We start from the raw sequence: 17,735 nt of genomic DNA, 5'->3' as shown, positions 1-17,735 counted from the left end.
TTTATGGATATATATTCCATTCTTCTCAACAACAAAAACGGTGGTGCTGCCATAGAAACTTTGTCCACCAAATCAAAGCAAAATCTCGAAACTAGTAGGTTGATAAGCAAAAATTAAACATTTTCTAGAAATTTTGGAATATCAATATTAGGTTCATTCAGTGGAGTACAATGCACAAGATTTGGAGGAGATGAATTATCTCTATACGAGGTTCATTTCCATTTGCCAATTATTTTTTTGCAAAACGTGTATAAGACTAATCATTTGCCAACAAATTAAATCAGCCTAGCTTGTAGATCTAATCATTAAACCACAATCAAATCCTCAACTGTCTAACACTCTTCCGTTGTACAATTTGAAGACACTATTGCTTGTACAACTAGCATGTGTCCTGTGCTACGCATCAGTTCGCCAAGTTGTAAAGAACTAAAATGAAAATTGTTAAAAAAACTAAAGAGAAACAATTTGTTGTGAATCTCTCACTAAGAAAAGAGAAACCATTTTCTAAAAATGGGGAAGATATACAATTCTTATACATAAATTTTAGCTTTTAAATTAAGAAGACTATCCTACAATTATTGAAGAAGGAGGTGGTTCAATTTTAATAGAGATCAGGGAGCCAATTGTAATTATTAATAAATAGGAGAGATGTAATTTAAATAAACGTAGAGAGGTGGTTCTAAAATCTTAAAATTGAGATATTAGAAATATACTGTTCGGTTGAGAAGTATGGTTCCTACAAACCCGGCTATCATATAGTGTAGAGATTCTACTTGTGAATTGATTTTCCAGAGCAATTTCAATAATGGGCCGGCAACTATGGTAACTTACATTGGGTGGTTTTAGGATTCATACGGAATGCTAGATGCGCAAGTTGATGCCGCGATCCTCGAGATCCTAGTCACAACAAACCCCAATCAGTGTGCCCGTGCAGAAACGTCGCTCCGAAAATAGAAAAAGGTAGCTTTCACAAATGGGTCTACTCAGAAACCTGTTGGTCACGAGTCTGCTACTCATTTCTTCACTCTCACTGGTAAACACGACCATCTTTTTTTTTATCTTCAATACAATTTTAAGTGGCCCACATATAATCCCATCTTTGATACTACTTATTAATGATGGTTCACTTTCTGTTAAAAGTTTCAGGTGTATGGACATGCAGGAAAGTACCCTTTGGTTGTGAGTACATGGCCTTTCATAGATGCTGTTAGAGCTGGTTGGCAGGCTGCTCAAAATGGATTCTCTGCTGTAGATTCTGTTGTGGAGGGCTGCTCTGCTTGTGAGGTGCTAAGGTGTGATGGTACAGGTGGGATTTTATATCTTAAAATATGTATCTAATGGTTATAGTCATGTGTCTTGTATCTGTGTATCAACAAGTGAAAATGTAGTTTCATGGATGGTTCATCATGTCTGCCTTACCTTTACTAATGTTTTCTATAAATAGTTGGTCCTGGTGGAAGTCCAGATGAAAATGGGGAAACCACACTTGATGCTCTGGTCATGGACGGGGTAAGAGTTGTTTACAGTTTACTCATTTGTTTCCATTTTCCTCTTGCTATTGTCGTTCTGAATCTATCAGAAATTATTATTTATCGTGTTTCTTGCTAAGGACCTGGATAGACAACTACGGAAGTTGGAGCTGTTGCTGCGATGAGATATGTAAAAGATGGCATCAGAGCTGCAAAACTAGTGATGCGACATACAAAGCACACTTTGCTTGTTGGAGAAAAAGCCTCGGCGTTTGCCATTTCTATGGGTCTTCCTGGACCCACAAACCTTAGTTCACCAGAGTCCATAGAAAAATGGATTAAGTGGAAAGACAATGGCTGTGAACCTAATTATTGGAAGAATGTTCTTCCTGCTAATAGTTGTGGACCTTATCATCCAAAGGACCCTCCATCATCTGTCGAGGGCGCATGTTCCATGGGAAGTGGACCTTATCATCCAAAGGACCTTTCATCTTCTGTGGAGGGCGCATGTTCCATGGGGAGTAAGGACCCTATTGCATCTAGTTCTCCCCATATAAGTCATAAAAATCATGACACAATCTCCATGGCTGTAATTGATCAAGTACGGATATCACACATACTTTAAGGTTTATAGGAATCATCTGAATTCCGTGGCTGAGTCTTTGTTCCTTGTGTAGATGGGGCACATTGCGGTTGGTACATCAACTAATGGAGCTACTTTTAAAATCCCTGGAAGGTATGTAGTAGAAGCTTCTCCTATCCTATAGGTGATATAACTGAATTAGGTATTTCAATTATCCTGAGCTCTCTCGAATCTATGTCAGTGGGTGAGGGGGAAAGGGCCAGCGTGGAGTATCATGAGGGCTGGCTCTGGCTCCTGATGTGAGCATAAGAAACAATAATTTTGCATTTATTATTTACTACTTTTTTTTCGATAATATTTTATTATTTACTACTAGTTATGCTTACTACCAGTTACTGAAACAGTATATATACCTATTGAAATTAAGGTCTGAACTTTGTAAAGTGATGGTAGAAGCTACTAGTTGCCTCATCCATCACAATTTTGTGAATAAAGTAGGATGCTCCTAGGAATTTCTTTGCTCTTATTGATGTTAAATTGTTAATAACTGCATGGGAAATGAAAAATGTGTATGCCAATTAATGGTAAACCTAGATTTCGTCAAGGTTTCCAATATTTAATTGTTTTTTTGTTTTTAAGTTACTGTTTTACTACCAAGGTTCTGGTTGAACTTTCGATTGATTAGTGGAATACCATTTATGTAATTCATCACGTCATTGGAATGGGGATAAGGCTCTATTAATGTTGTCACCTGCAAATTTGAATCGTCTGGTTGCAGGCTTCCAGTTTTCTTTCTCCGCTTCCTCGTGTTTCACATTGTCAGTTCGAATTTTTGGTCGTTTTGCATGGCTTCCATTGCACTTGAGTTTCATGCGTCATGTGTCCTTTTTGAGGAATCAATTGCACGGAGAATTAGTGTTTCTTGGGATGGTGTGCATTATGAGATGTTGGTGCCTAGGGTAAATCCATGTTTTTCTTTTGCCAGCTAAGGGGCTTATGCATATTCAAGGGTATGGGTTGTTGATTGTGAAGTGAGCATAGAGTTTTTTTTTTTTGATCAGCAAGCGAGGTTGTTCGTAATTACTATCATAGATGCACTGTGGAAGAGAGAGACAATAATTCCCAAAACTCTGTTCTTCTTAGTCGTAGGTCTCAACTTACGGGAAAGTAAAAAGACTTTTTCCAAACAACACTCTCCTGTGACTGCTACACCAAGATTGTGCTTGCCCATACCTATATGTCGTCATCATTAGGATATCGATTATCGGATACTGGATAGGTATGTGGAATCGATTTTGGCATTACACCAGGATAGTCCATGACCAGTGTAAACTTGGGTTTTGATAGTTGGATACTGTATAGATACCTGAAGACGATTTTGTTATCTCTTAATTGTACTATAGTCTATAGGGTACTTCATAAATGATTTCATTCCAGAATTGCTAATAAATTTTAAAACCATTATATTTGGTTACAAGTATATACCTCATAAGTTGTAATATACTTGGTCATAGATAAACCTATAATGAGGGAAACAACTACATCTCGGCACCTGGTACCAAGAAACTGGATACACATACCACTAAAGATGTCCTGGATTATCGTGAATGGGGGATGCAACTCTCTATTTCCCAACATTTCTACTGGATAATGGAGAGTTGCATCCCCTACTGTCCTTGACCCCTGCCCTTATTATTTTGGTTAATGTCAGATAATCTGATCTTCACATCTGGGCATTCTCTGGAATTATTTTTGCGTTAAACATTTTTTTTTTTTTGCATTTCAGAGCTCATGGATTATTGAACTAAATTTCAGGGTAGGTGATGGACCAATAGCTGGATCTTCAGCTTATGCTGATACAGAAGTTGGTGCTTGTGGTGCAACTGGTGATGGTGATGTCATGATGCGTTTCCTTCCATGGTAATTTAACTGCTTCCAAACTGTTATCTCTCTTTCCTTAGACCGTATAAGATCCATTATCTTCAGTTCCTGGGTTCCATTTTTTTCATCAGGGCATGCTATTGACTACTTAAGCTGTACTTATGTTGGATATGATGTAATTGGTTTCCTCTCATTATATCAATAATATATGTAACTTTTATCGGTAAAGAAAGAAGAAGAAAAAATATGTGAATTAATTAATTAATAAATAGATTTTTTTTGGGGGGGGGGGGGGTTATAAAAGTCACTGGTTATGCACAGGTTTGGTGGGACAGACGTCAGAGAAGTCGTGAAGCCGCAGAGAAACAAGTGATTTGCACTTCACGAAAAGTGGAAAAGGCTCTTTTTTTGTGAAAGTTTGGAGCAACACCTCTCTTCTCTACAGGATTATACTTAAGAATTTAAAGCTATGCACTGCCTCAATATGATTGAGTCTGGAGTTTACAGTGCAACAGTATATCACGAAGTTGTATGAAAGATACAGGCTGATCTTTCTTTTGATAAGTTTATCACTACGATGGACGATGCAGTGACCTATGCTTACAAACCGAAGGACTTGCAGTGTGCTATGCCGCCTCTTTGGTTACAGTTCCATCTTCCACCTCCCAAGCTAAACCAACCAATGCTGTTCACACTTAATGCTGATACTAGTTATTTGAAGCTTTTGGGCATTTTGTCACCGAGTCCCCAAAAAGACCAAGCACTTTGTCTGCAAGTTGACGTCGTTACATTTGTGCCCTGTGAGGCACTACACAATTGATTCTAACTGTCCTAGCTGCTTCTTCCGTTCTTCCTCTTTATGCTTGAGGTCGAGCTTTTCAAGGCGGACAGTAAGACCAGTAAGACGTAACCCTCAAAAATAGTGTGCCAGACACAGGAATTGTGGGATCCAAACTCTATTGGCCAAAAACAATGGACAATTTGTATTTTGAGAAACAAAAATAAGTCTTCTCTTTTAGGGTCTATTATGGAAACCTGGTCTCTATTGTTGGACTTATCAGTTAATTACCTAGTTTCTTGCTTTCACGAGAGATTTACATCAACAGTACAAATGATTGCCCATTTTTAAGCTCTAAGATATCCCACCTTTTATTGATTCTTCCCCCTATCTGTTAATAATGAATAGTAATTCATTTTATGTTCTTTAATTTGATCGTACCATTTTTTGTCGGATTTCAGTTATCAGGTTGTGGAGAGTATGAGGTTAGGGATGAGTCCCAAGCTTGCAGCTAAGGATGCAATATTGCGAATTGCAAGAAAATATCCAGATTTTGTTGGGGCCATTTTTGCTGTTGATAAGACTGGTATACACGCAGGTGCCTGCCATGGGTGGACATTTCAGTACTCGGTACGAAGCCCTGGTATGGAAGATGTTGAAGTCTTTACAGTGCTCCCTTGAATGTTTTTTGCAAACAGCGATATCTATGGGGGATAATCTCAATAGTAGCTACTTCTTGGATAGTAGCAGGGAAAGATTTGCGAAAAATGTTGTAATTTCCCCAGGCAAGAATGTACGTGCATGTGAATTTCTAGATATTTGACAGACTTTCTAAACTGTTTTTTCTTTTGAACTTTGTGAGTTGTGATTTCTCTAGGACAAGGTTTATTCAGGTATTTAACTTTAAATTTTCTTATAGGGATTATACTGGGTACACTGATCTCGTAGACCAACTCCAGTGAAATAAATGTCTTTATTTCCCTAGAGGTAGTCGTCTGTTCCTAAGAGTATAAGAGATACGAGTATCTAAGCTGACAGTAACCACTAACCAGGTTTCAGGTACTTCTTATGGTCAGTAACTTCACTACTATTTAGACTGCTTTTTCCTTTCATTTTTGGATATTCATATTCTGTGTGTTTAGTAGGGGTGCCAACAGGTAATTGAAACAGTTTATAGTGGTAATGGTTTTTAAAATACCAAACCCGGTTGAAGGCAGGTTCGTAGTGGTCACTCTAAATCTTCAAATCTTTAGAGGTAAGGAACTACAACCACCAAAACCTAATACTCGAAGATTGGAAGATTACCCAAACTGAAACTGAATAGTGAGTGCACCCTAGAAGAGGGGTTAAACCATGTGATTCTCATCCCCGCACCTAGTGTGAGAATTTGTAGTAGCTTGCTTCTACTTAGCTAATTCATGCAGGCCTTGCAGAGCAAGCAGAACTAGTTGCTCTAAATTTGCAATCAGTATGGCGTGCCATTTGCTAAAAAAAAAAAAAAGTATGGCGTGCCATTTGCAAGTGTACTGGGGCCTTCAAATCTTATTGAAGTTCACAATTTTAGTAACTTCTAATAGAGATTTGGAGTTGTTTCCAAACTAGAATGCAACTCTTATAAAGAAAAGTTTGCTATAGATTGAAAAAATGAATATCACAAAAGGAAGGCCACTCTCCAACAGGCTTTTTGCTTTCTCATAAACGGACTAGTCCGTGGACATGTTATATAGTGTCTTCAGTAGCTTATGAGTACATGAGTAAATACTACACTGACACAGGAAAAATGACACAGTCAAGATAGTGACGTGGCATTGTGCAACGTCAATGTTGCAGTGGTGAAAATAATAGCCAATTTTTTTTTTCTCTCACTCAAAACACTTATTCTCTTTCCATTATTATCTTTCCATTCTTATTTTGTCATTCTTATATTTTTTTCATAGCAAGCCATCCATTCCATTAATTTTTCATAGTGCAACATTGACGTTGCAGTGGTTTTCATGGTGCAACATTGACGTTGCAGTAGTTTTCATAGTGCAATAATGATGTTGCAGAGATATTTATTTGTGCAACATTGACGTTGCAGTGATTTTCATGGTGCAACATTGATGTTGCAGTGGTATTTCTCGATGCAACATTGATGTTGCAATGGTGGTTTTTTATATTGCAACATTAATATTGCAGTGCCACGTCATTGTGTCGGTCAACTGTGTCAAATTCTCTGTGTCAGTGTAGAATTATTGGTAGCTTATATGATGTCTTATTTTTTGGTAAAGATAGATGCTTATATAGCGTCTTGCACATCTTGCTTATATAGTCATATATAAGCTTCCCACATACAAGTTAATAAGCGTAAATTAAAAAGTTGTTCAAGACTATAAGCTGCCCCATGAACATGTCCGTTTAAGAGAGCCTGCACTCTCCAATAGTTTCATCTAATTGTTTGGATTTCATCTTCCTCTGCAAAAGATAAAAACAATGGAATAGAGAAAGAACAAATATGTGTTTGGAACTTGTGATTGGCTGTCCTGAGTAGTTCCCTCCTATCTCAATCTCGCCAGTTTAATCTAACTTCTGAAGCTAGATATGGTCCACCATGAAAGCAGTGGCGTCTAACAAGTTATATGACAATAATATGGAGGAACTATACAATAAGTAAATTAGTTCTTTCTATGGAGGAGACAATGAAGAGGGTTTGTATAGTTCCTCTTTATGGGCAATCCTTGCATCCAAGAAGCAGCAAAGTTTGCCATCGAAGACCAGAACTGGAGACAGATACCGCAATTGGAGTTAGTGGGCGGTGAGAAGGCTGCACACCAATCACTAAGTGGTTCTGGTGTCATTTACTTTCTTGTTCTCAAGGCCAACTGCAACGGTGGGAATCATATGCTCTTCAATACAGCCGTGCGGGAGGAGCACTTCATGGAGTCCATTGGACTCTGGTGCACCTTCTATGAAAGGGAGACACTGGGACTGCCACATGTCGTCGATCCTGAAATCAAAGCAGCAGCAGAATTCAGCGTGGAGCATCACAACCGCAAAAACCATACACAGCTCAAGTTGGTGGCTGTTGTAGGCCACGTGGTGCTTGGAACGGATGGTTATCGTGAATACGGTCTCACTATCCTAACACAGGATCAAAGGGAAGGAGATCAGCTTAGGCTATTCAGTACAGTGGTAAGCAAGGGAATTTGGGATAACTTCATGGAGTCAACTGGACTCTTGTATCTCTCTAAGGCACAGGTTCACCCTCCCTATTATGTTCCCGATTGGATCTCATTGTTGCTAGTACACCTTTACCAGTCTATTCAGTACAGTGGATGAGAAACACCTTTACCAGTCTATTCAAAATTTCAAAGTCTTGTTATATTTATATCTCTGAGGCACAGTTGCAGCCACCCAATGATATGCCAGACTGGATCACATCAGGCTTACTAACCAAAAAGAGCTCTCTTTCTGGAGATCCAAACTATTGGTTAATCAATCTCATGAAAAATGAGTACTCACTTCGCCGCCGAATTCCAGATGTCGCCTTATCTCTTGGTGAGGAAGGAACCAAGGAACTGTCGATTCCATATCTAATTCAAAACACAGTCGGTGTTGATTCTCGAGTGCTTCTTGTGCTTGCGGAACAATTGGGGTTGCTTCTCCCATATGTTGGGGGAGTGGAGTACGCACCTGTTATGCCCTTCCATCTTTAGAGACTCTTTGCAAACTTGAGGAACCTTTTGTTAGGGACGAAGCTGTGCAGTGCGTGGTTATGTGAAATCGGGGCTCAGATGAAGGAAACCGATTTTTTTGAATCTTTTATCCCTCTTGTAAAGAGACTGGCTGGTAGCGATTTGTTTACAAGTCGAGTTTCTTCGTGCGGGCTCTTTCACATTGCCTATCCGAACGCGCCAGTGTATTTGAAGACAACATTGAAGTTGTTGTACTCCCAGTTGTGTCGAGATGGCATGCATGCTCGTGGTTAGGAGATCTGCTGCATTAAACTTAAGTAAGTTTGCTGCTACCACTGAACCTTCCTATGTAACGACTGACATCACGTTGTTATATAAGAATCTATCAGAAGATGATCAAGAATCTATTCGGCTATCAGTTGTGAGGGTTGCATACCTCTTATGAAAGTGTTGGAACCTCAGGATTGTATAACACACATTCTTCTTGTCATAGTCAATCTATCTCAGGATAAATTTTGGGATGTTCGTTGCCTGGTTGCTGATAAATTATGTGAGCTTTTTGAGGAAGTGGGACGTGAACCTACCAGGGGAGACCTGGTTCATGCATGTGTTCGTCTACTTCAAGAAAACAAGGAGGAAGTACGTGTTGCAGCTGTAACAAACTTAACTGAGATGTGCAAGATCTTGAATCCCGAACTTGCAACTCAACATATCCTCCCATGTATAAAAGAACTATCCTTTGATTCCTCTGAATGTGTTCGCTCTACTTTGGCTGTCCATATAAATATATAATGGGTATGGCACCAATTTTGGGAAAGGAAACCACCATTGAGAAACTTTTTCCGATCATTCTATCCATGCTAAAAGATGAATGCCCTTCTGTCAGGCTAAAAACAATTAACAAACTTGCCCAAGTGAAGCAAGTTACTGGAATCGGTATACTGTCCCAATCCGTGTTAGCTACTACTTTTGGGCTTGCTGAGCATACAGACTGGGCAGCTAGGTTTGAATTATTGCTTTACAGACCTCGGTTGGCAAGTCCGTTGGGTGTTTGCTTTGGCAATGATACACTTGGTGATCTTTGCAGGCAGGGGTTGAAGATGAAATTTACTTTGTTCGTGTTGCTGCTGCTAAAAGCTTGAAGCTAATAACTGGAAGCAACTGTTCCGCAGGTTGTAGAGTAGCTCACTGTCGTTGTCCTTGTTAGGCATGCTTCTTTAAGATCCTAGTGAACAGTTTGCCTTAAAGTTAGGGTGCTATATCAAACGTTATAGCTGTAGTTCTTGTTTGTGTGTACTGTCGCGTCTCATAATGCATACGAATTCAGTAGGTGCAATGTAAATGTTCATAAGATGCAGATGCGTGTAATCTTAATGAAGAAAACTTTACGTGTAACTGTACAGAATATAATTAAGAACGAAATGAGGACATAGACCATGATCATTGCCATCGAAAATATTGTAGTTATACAATTTTATGTATGTAGTAACAATTCAAGTGCTGTGACATCAATCCAGTTTTCTTGCCTTGGTTAGAACTTAGAAGCAGATGTGCTCATTGAAACAAGGTCAAGCGGCTCAGGTGTCAGGACTGCAGGTAGCGTGTCTAAAATTTTGTAGCCCTAAGTTTCACATTTTGTAGATTACTCTTGTTAAGCCCTTCTTCCTAAAGTTTCCAGTTTATAATTCGTGTTGATGCCTTTCTAAATAAAAGAACCAATTTTCAAAATTTGTAATCGTAGGTCTCAGTACCTCGTGTGGCGATTTCCTAAGAGCAGAAGTTCAGAACTAATTCATGTACCGAAAATACAATTCATAGTATTCAACTTGAGAAGTCCCAAACCACATATACTAAACGGTGAAATCAAAAGTTTGCTGTTGAGGATCATAACTGGAAAGGGTGCTGAAGCTGGAGTTTGTTGAAGTTGAGACGGCGGCATATGAATATTTACAACTTTATCGTTCCTGGTAGGCTGGTACTACTATCTAACTATTAAGTCAAATCTAGACCGAGTAATTTGTTACACAAAACCATCGTGCGTGATAGACATGGCTTACTCGAGTCTGTTGGACTCAAAGTACGTCCATGCTTTCCACACCTCCACTAAGAAGTTGCATCGACTATGTTCGATGAATATCAAGACGCGAGGATGTACAACCTTTTCTCGTGGAGAGGTTCTATCTAGGCGCAAGTAACAATGGATGCTATCTGGGGCAGAAGGCAGAACGTATAGGAAATATGGAAAACAACCACATTTAAAAAAATACATGGTAACAGGGATGAGGAAAAAAATAGTAGAGCATTCATCTTAAGCCAATAGTACTACTAATCCAAAAACCAGCCAATCTCTTCATTTGCAAATTCTAGTTTTCTTTGTGCCCAAGTAAGAGTGTAAAAAAAAACCGTTGACCCATCATCCAGTAGGGTACCGCCACCCAAACCCGCACCGACCCGCTCCGTCCTGCCACCGTTTTTATGCGGTCAGACTATGAGTGTAGGTTCTATGCTAAAACCCGACCCATCAAGCCGCTCGACCCGCTCCATATAAAAAGCCGTTGACCCGCACAATTTCAAGACTCTAACTCTAATATTTTTGTATTTTGTTTATATTTTCTTTTAACTTTTGTTGGAATTTGGGAGATATAAACACAAACGTATAAGTTCAACATCAATTTGAAATATTCAAATTTGAACATTGGACAAATATTAAAATTTCAAACTCAACTTTCGAATTTTAGAGAAGATGAATCATTCATCCTTGTATTAATTTCGAATTCTTTTAGTTTATATTTTATTGTTTTGTACTATAAATCCTTGTTCCCATATTCATTTTATCATGCTATGAAAAATAATCAATTTACAAATAGTAAATCACGAGAAAAAAGTTTCACATTTGCATATATGGTTTTGAGTTCAAGTTCAAGTTTTTTTTGTTTTTGTTTATTTTTTATTGATTGATTCCATTTTTTTCTCTGTGAATTGGAAATATATTACTTGTAGAATTAAAAAGTTTTTTTTAGGTGAAATTAGGTTAAAATGATAATTTCCACCCGACCCGAATGACTTGCCCCGTAAACTGACCCAACAGGCTGGATGATGGTACTAAGACATAACACTTCAACCCACCATGTATCCCCTAGACCCGACTCATCACTATTTGACCCGCGGTTGACCCGACCCGCCCCATATTACACCCCTATGCCCAAGTATGTTAATTTCACATAAAAATGCTGTGCAAGAATGGATACAATGGTTCTGGACTGATAGGTCAATAATTCCGTCTAGCGAACTCAAATTAATACCATATTTCCCTGCCATTCATGAATCCGCGGTGGCTTTTCATTAGAAGAGAAGAACTCAAATACATAAAGTCTACAAGCATACTTTGCTGCAAGGTCTGCTGAGATGTTAGCTTCCTCGTGTGTGAGATGTGTAACCATGTAATTTTGCTTTTACTCATTTCAAATCTTCCTTTCAGCTTTCAGTGCATAGAACCTTCATTGGCTGCTGTGACCACTGCTGCAGCATCTGACTCTACTCATACATTGCCCAAGCGTCAGTAACTGCTAGCTCTATAGCTTCTACTAGTGCCACAATTTCAGGCCAGTAGCTGTGTTATTACCCAGATTTTTGCATATCAGTTTTAGGAATCCCCTCCCCGCCCCCACACACACGGTTTCTGAAACAAATGCCATAAGGGGCCAGAATTTACCTCAAGCTGCCCCATCAATATTAATCTTAACTTGGGGCAGCCATATGCATTGTGTTGTTGTAAGTGCTCTTCCAAGTCCAGGTGAGACATTCCATTCTTCAAGTAACTCTGTCTTCTGTGCAGTTGTGCGGCTTGGCCTTTGAGAGCTGTAATGCTTTTGATCTGCGGCAAATCCCACAAACCATAGGGAAAATAATGAGAGTAGGACACAAGGCGCTAACATGAAAACATTAGGGAAAAAGTGTTACTTGTACTGAGAGGAAGACAACAGAGAATATTAGAAGTCCGTTAGTAATAAGTACCTGTCACTGCATACTCTGCTGCATAGTTATAAGTTACCAACACTCTAGTAGATATGCGAGTCTTATCTCCCTTGGTGCCATCTTTCGTGAGTCCAAAATCAGAAAACTTTGCAGTGTATTCCTGGGAAAGTGTGTTATCAGAGGAGAACTAATAATTTACTAAACTTTAACACTTCTTTTCTGGTTTTTAGTTACATGCAGCATCTAATAGGATGTTAGTTGACTTAAATCACAATATAACACTGGCCCTTCTGCTTCACATGAAGAGACGGAAGTCATCTCAGCTATAAACCACGGGAGAGGCAAGGACCCTTCTGAGTGTAAGATGGATCTTAGCACAGAATGTTAAGCAACCATATGTTGAAAGTGCATCAATACATTGAAGAAAAGGTACGAGAGCAATCTCAAATACGCGGTCTCTTAACAAACACCTAACTTAATTCACTAGAAGAGGTTAATGTTTACATCCATATGGTTCATAGAATCATAGCTGATGTGCTTGATATAAGATTTTAGATTCCTGGAAAATCAAGGGTATATAAGTAATGATAGAACCACATGTTGGCGTTAATGGGTACTTTGTAAACAGTTCCATGGGTACATTGTTAGAGATGACAGCACTTTGATAATTTCATTCTCACAAGGGTATAAAATTCAACAAAAGCAACACTTCTTTTAAATAAGGGGTGTTTATTTTCCTTAATTGATTGGTGCAGGCAGGTAAAACACAGCCTCAGGTCATGCAATCCATAAAAATTTAAACTGGCCTCACAACTTTTTATAACAACTTCTTGCTAATGTTTATTTCCTCTAAGATATATAACCAAAATGATATAGTCCAAGTCATCAATAAAATTCAGAAGAAAGGAACAAGAAAAATGTCAAAAACTAGTAAAAACTAAGGACAAATGTTCATCCTCAGAGAGTTACAGCATTAAGGCCACTGTCAAACTACATGCATTTGATATAATAAAAGACCACTAGACCAGGGATTGTAGACATGTATTAAAGGAGTGCCTGATCCTATAAACAACATAGCATACCAGAAACTTCATTTGATGTGAGAATTAGCTTTATAGTCATGACATTGATAAGGTGGAACTTGAAGTAATTATGAAACCCTCCAACCACAAAGTTACTAGCGTCGTCAAACACTGCACACTGGCAAACTGCCAGCCAATATGCCCCATAAGTAAGCAACTAACATCCCAGTCCAATATTTGGGTGTACGAAAATTCCTGACACTCCAAGACTGAGTGTGCATAAAAAAAACTTCTATACAAAAATTCATTGGACATGTTACCAGTCACATGTTTTATCCAGAGTATCAATTAAGTTGTAAACAACTCTGAAAATTATTATGACGAAGAGGGCAAGAAATTCATTCTGATAATTTACGCAGAGAATTCATGGTTAGATAGAGATGTCTCACACAGAAAACGATAGAGAAATCAGATATATCAAGTTTTTAAAGAGAAGCATTAAATTTCCTTCATTACTTAAGCACATTTCATTATGTCAACAAGAGTCACAGTTGCATTCATTCATGTGGATGATCTATAAAGGGTCAATCTGATTTGGATGAAAACATGGAACATGTACACTGTCATTTTTGTATATATCAGTGAATAATGAAGGATAGTGAAATCGTAAAATATCATTTAGCTTTAACCAAAAAAAAAAAAAATAGAGAGAGAAAAATAAGCATCACAGTCTGAAAATGCATACACAATCTAAACCAACAACAACATGTCTAGGTGGCTATCGATTAAACAATGCATATTTACATTAAAATTTGCTTACACAATAATGGCCATATAGAACACTACAATGAATCAATAACCAAATGATTATAGATAAGAAAGGATGATTCATCACTTACTTCAGGTTGGACGTCACCAACCAAAACCTGCTCCGTACACTATATCCTTGAGAGATGTTGCGACCTAATTATCCACATTGCCTTCAAGTCACCAGAACAACCATGTCACTCTGTGAAAACATGCTTTCACCACTGTGCACCTAAGCAGCCACTCCAATTCCATGTCAAGACACTAGTGCCAAAGGCCGAATAGTATTAAACAGGGAGTCAATGTAGGCTCTAGCGGTACAAGGCCTGAAAGCTAGCCGAACATAGAGTAATTAAACTCCTATGAACTACACTAGTAAGACTCTAGAGGCGACCCACAACCTGCCATCTGTTGTGGATGCACAACTTTTGAGCGAAATCTCTTCAAGATCCAACTTTAGTGCCAATAGCCTGATCACACGATTAGTACAGAATGTGTCAGTTCCAATGTTACATGAGAGTTCTTGAACGTCGCTCCACTGTATAATGGAAAGAAGTTCTGAAATTAAATTATAGCAATGCATACCGGGTGGGTCTTGATTCTCGACTTAGACTGAGAATGGACAAAATTTGCAATCAAGATTTCAAGCAACTCCCATGAAGCTTTACTCTTGCAGTTATTCTAATCCGAGCAATGAAATTAGGATTTCAGAACATCAGTAGCTTCTCAAAAATGCCAGATGACTGTAGTTTATTCTGACACCAAGGGAAGAAACCAGTAGATATTACTTGTACAAAATAAGGATGTACTTTCTTGTGATTATGACCGTTGCACTTGTTCCCAGTCGATCACAATAACTGGTATGAAATTAGAGGACTTATGGTTCTTGTGGACTATAAGAATGGTTTTTAGATGAAAATCGTTCAAACCATTGTTTCAGAACAGTTGGGTGGATGCCAACAAGGCGATCTATGAATCTATTTTCAGAAGTGGCAATTATGCTTGCAAGGGAGTATTCTTTCGCATGAAAACCATTTTCTAAAATCCACTTGTGGATTCTCAATCTGGGCTTCATCCTGTTTTCTAAATCAAAACACAAAAACCCTGGAAAAACATTCAGGAACTGTACCGACATCCCAACTTCATTGCATAGAAAGTCTACTTTATCTTTGAGTAATTCAGGTTTCTGGTTAAGGACTTTCGGTAACATCTTAATCATCTTACTGAGCCTGGAGAATGCAACCCCTCTACCAAGCAGATAGTTAAACCGCACCTGCAACTCACTCTTTGTACCATGCAAGTTTGAAAGGACCTTTAAAGTAACGAGATTCTCCCCGAAGCCAATTTCGTGCAAGAAATCCAACTTAGCTAATGCATGCTTGTAGCTCCTCCCAGATTGGAACCTCTCCAAGCAATCTTTGAAATCTTTCTCAAAATCCTCATCCTGACTATCTATACCCAAATCAGCCAATAGGTGATGATTTCCATTCATGATCTTATCAAAAAACCATTCATGTCGATCTATAGCTCTCATGAAATGCGGTAAATTCGCCAACCTGTTCTTTCCTAAAACATAAGGATACTCCAGAGCAATAGCATCCAGTTCCTCATCACTTAATCCAAAATGTTTCAAAAAGTTCATCGCTGAAAACACTGGGCTCTCCAAATCAAACTGTAGAACCTCCGGACAACAAAGAAGAAACAAGCCTACATCCTCCTTCTTAATGTTCATTTGTTTAAAATATTCCACTTTCGTTACCAAAACCTCTTCAGAACACTCGAGAAACACATCCCACCTCTTACCAATAAACTCCCCTACATCATTCATCTCACAACCAAGATCAATAAAAACCTTAATTTTCCTACAAAACTCATAAGACGCATCAACATTCCCATCCACGGAACTCTTCAAATCAAAATCAACAAACACCCTTTTCAAAACACCAAACAATGCATCAACTCCAATACTCAAATGATCATTACCACTCAAAACAAAAGGAAATGCCAAACAAATACCAACAACAGTACAAGTATCAAAACCAAGTGAAACATAACGACATAATAAACTATCCAAATCATTACAATCCTTACCAAATATCTCAACCTCTTCTCTATACAGCTTCCCAAGCTTATTCCAAGGAAAACCGAACAACGAAAGCGTCCTAGCAACATTCAAAAGAGAGCCATCTTCATTTAAGAAAAACTCAAACTCAGGTAAAAAACTATCAAGTTGTAAAAAAGGAATACCAATACTTTCAAAAAAGAATTCAAACTCATTTATAGGATGGTATCTAAGGAACCTTAAAAAGTCACTAGAGAAAGTAGTATAGGAATAGTCCATCCTTGAAATGAGACTAGTTATGGAATAAAGTGAGTTTTTACTTATGTTTTCTGCATGTGTGAAGGATAATGAACGTGTGGCGTGTAAGTAATCTGTTAATGCATGTTGGGCTTGTTGAATTATCTTTGGTCTTTGCTTTGATTGGAGTTTTGTTAGTTTTGGTAGTTTGGAGAGTGAGCTGAAATGCCGAGAAAGTAAATGCATAGTTGTAGTGTTGTGTCGGGGTTTTTTGTCAGGGTTTAAGGTTTAAGGTTTAATTTGAGGGGTTTCAAAGAAAGGGTTGTGTTTTTTTTTACAGAAATTTGAGGTTGTCTGGAAATTGTGTTAGTGCTAAAATGACATGGTTACTTGCATATTTGCAGTAGTTGGGGCAAAGAAGCAGGGGCAGGTGTTATTCGGATTGTCACATTTGCTTCCGTGCTATTCTCATTGGGCCTTTTCATGCATTTTACTTAACAGAAAATGGCCCGTAGGACAAAATTGCCTTTTAATTTCGCTTCTAATTTGGCTTCGCAAATAATCAAGGCTACACGACAAACCGGGTTGACCACTGCTGAAAGACAATATTACCCTTATTTAAGTTTTTATCAGTTAAATCAAAATCAAAATATTGTAGCTATTGGAGAAAACTCCACGTGACTTTTCAAACACACTCACATTTTATGTTAGGACTAACATGGAAATTTTAATTTATTTCATGTTTGCATGAAATGTTCAACACACATGCATAGTGGTGTTTGCATATTTGTTGAACACGTACATATTGGTGTGTGCATGTGTGGTAGTAGTGTTTGCATGTTTGTTACATACATGCATAAATGGTGTGTACATGTGTGGTATACACATGCATAGTAGTATTTGCATGTTTGTTGTATACATGTATACACATACATAGTGTTTGCATATGTGTTACACACATACATAATGATGTTTGCATATGTGCTATACACATGCATATATATAATTATGTACATGTGCATGTTGGTATACACATTCATAGTGGTGTTTGCATGTGTGTTGTATACATGCATAATGATGTATGCACGTGTGTTGTACACATGTATAGTGGTATTTGCATGTGTATCGGACTACTACTCCAAACTTAAAAATATCATCGACGATAACAATATCGAAATCGAGATAAATCACGCAATTGATTAACACAAGATTCGAGGATTTGAAAAAAAAATTCAATTGTTGTTTAA

At 38.2% G+C, this 17,735-nt stretch overlaps 2 protein-coding genes and 1 pseudogene across 8 annotated transcripts; 2 read left to right on the top strand and 1 right to left on the bottom strand.

Annotated features, from left to right (window-relative positions):
* The first annotated feature begins 55 nt into the window (after positions 1-55).
* On the top strand, positions 56-5,773 carry LOC147494245 (N-terminal nucleophile aminohydrolases (Ntn hydrolases) superfamily protein). 4 transcript variants are annotated; one of them, XM_086566853.1, is made up of 8 exons: positions 56-210; positions 847-1,033; positions 1,141-1,306; positions 1,445-1,509; positions 1,621-2,070; positions 2,147-2,205; positions 3,868-3,972; positions 5,173-5,629. In XM_086566853.1, exons 2-8 carry the CDS (start codon positions 974-976, stop codon positions 5,390-5,392), a joined length of 1,125 nt encoding a protein of 374 aa, XP_086422979.1. In that variant the 5' UTR covers positions 56-210; positions 847-973; the 3' UTR covers positions 5,393-5,629. The 4 variants fall into 4 exon arrangements, 3 of the variants coding, with proteins under 3 accessions (XP_086422979.1, XP_086422978.1, XP_086422980.1); XR_015199269.1 differs by lacking the exon at positions 56-210 and adding an exon at positions 5,631-5,773 and having other exon boundaries at positions 5,173-5,504; XM_086566852.1 differs by lacking the exon at positions 56-210 and having other exon boundaries at positions 740-1,033.
* On the top strand, positions 5,665-9,891 carry LOC147494244 (uncharacterized; annotated as a pseudogene). Its single transcript, XR_015199268.1, has 2 exons — positions 5,665-5,782; positions 7,290-9,891. The product of XR_015199268.1 is annotated as an uncharacterized LOC147494244 (transcript).
* Positions 9,892-11,702: 1,811 nt separating this feature from the next.
* Positions 11,703-16,914, bottom strand: SHOT1 (Mitochondrial transcription termination factor family protein). 3 transcript variants are annotated; one of them, XM_086566850.1, is made up of 4 exons: positions 14,282-16,914; positions 12,400-12,520; positions 12,098-12,259; positions 11,703-11,995 (listed from the first exon to the last, which is right to left on the bottom strand). In XM_086566850.1, exon 1 carries the CDS (start codon positions 16,732-16,734, stop codon positions 15,067-15,069), a length of 1,668 nt encoding a protein of 555 aa, XP_086422976.1. In that variant the 5' UTR covers positions 16,735-16,914; the 3' UTR covers positions 11,703-11,995; positions 12,098-12,259; positions 12,400-12,520; positions 14,282-15,066. The 3 variants fall into 3 exon arrangements, with proteins under 3 accessions (XP_086422976.1, XP_086422975.1, XP_086422973.1); XM_086566849.1 differs by having other exon boundaries at positions 11,703-12,259; positions 14,282-14,659; positions 14,775-16,914; XM_086566847.1 differs by having other exon boundaries at positions 11,703-12,259.
* Between the last annotated feature and the right edge of the window lie 821 nt (positions 16,915-17,735).

Source organism: Coptis chinensis, chromosome 6 (genome assembly GCF_015680905.1).
Source record: "Coptis chinensis isolate HL-2020 chromosome 6, ASM1568090v1, whole genome shotgun sequence".
Taxonomy (NCBI): Eukaryota; Viridiplantae; Streptophyta; class Magnoliopsida; order Ranunculales; family Ranunculaceae; genus Coptis; species Coptis chinensis.
This window is presented reverse-complemented; position numbering and strand designations above follow the sequence as displayed.

Excerpts from the sequence above, each read along its gene's own strand:
- LOC147494245 (XM_086566853.1), top strand. The coding sequence starts at position 974 with ATGGGTCTACTCAGAAACCTGTTGGTCACGAGTCTGCTACTCATTTCT. Across the intron at positions 1,034-1,140 it reads TCATTTCTTCACTCTCACTG|TTTCAGGTGTATGGACATGC; the intron begins GTAAACACGACC and ends TTCTGTTAAAAG. Across the intron at positions 1,307-1,444 it reads GCTAAGGTGTGATGGTACAG|TTGGTCCTGGTGGAAGTCCA; the intron begins GTGGGATTTTAT and ends TTCTATAAATAG.
- SHOT1 (XM_086566847.1), bottom strand. The coding sequence starts at position 16,734 with ATGCATTTACTTTCTCGGCATTTCAGCTCACTCTCCAAACTACCAAAA.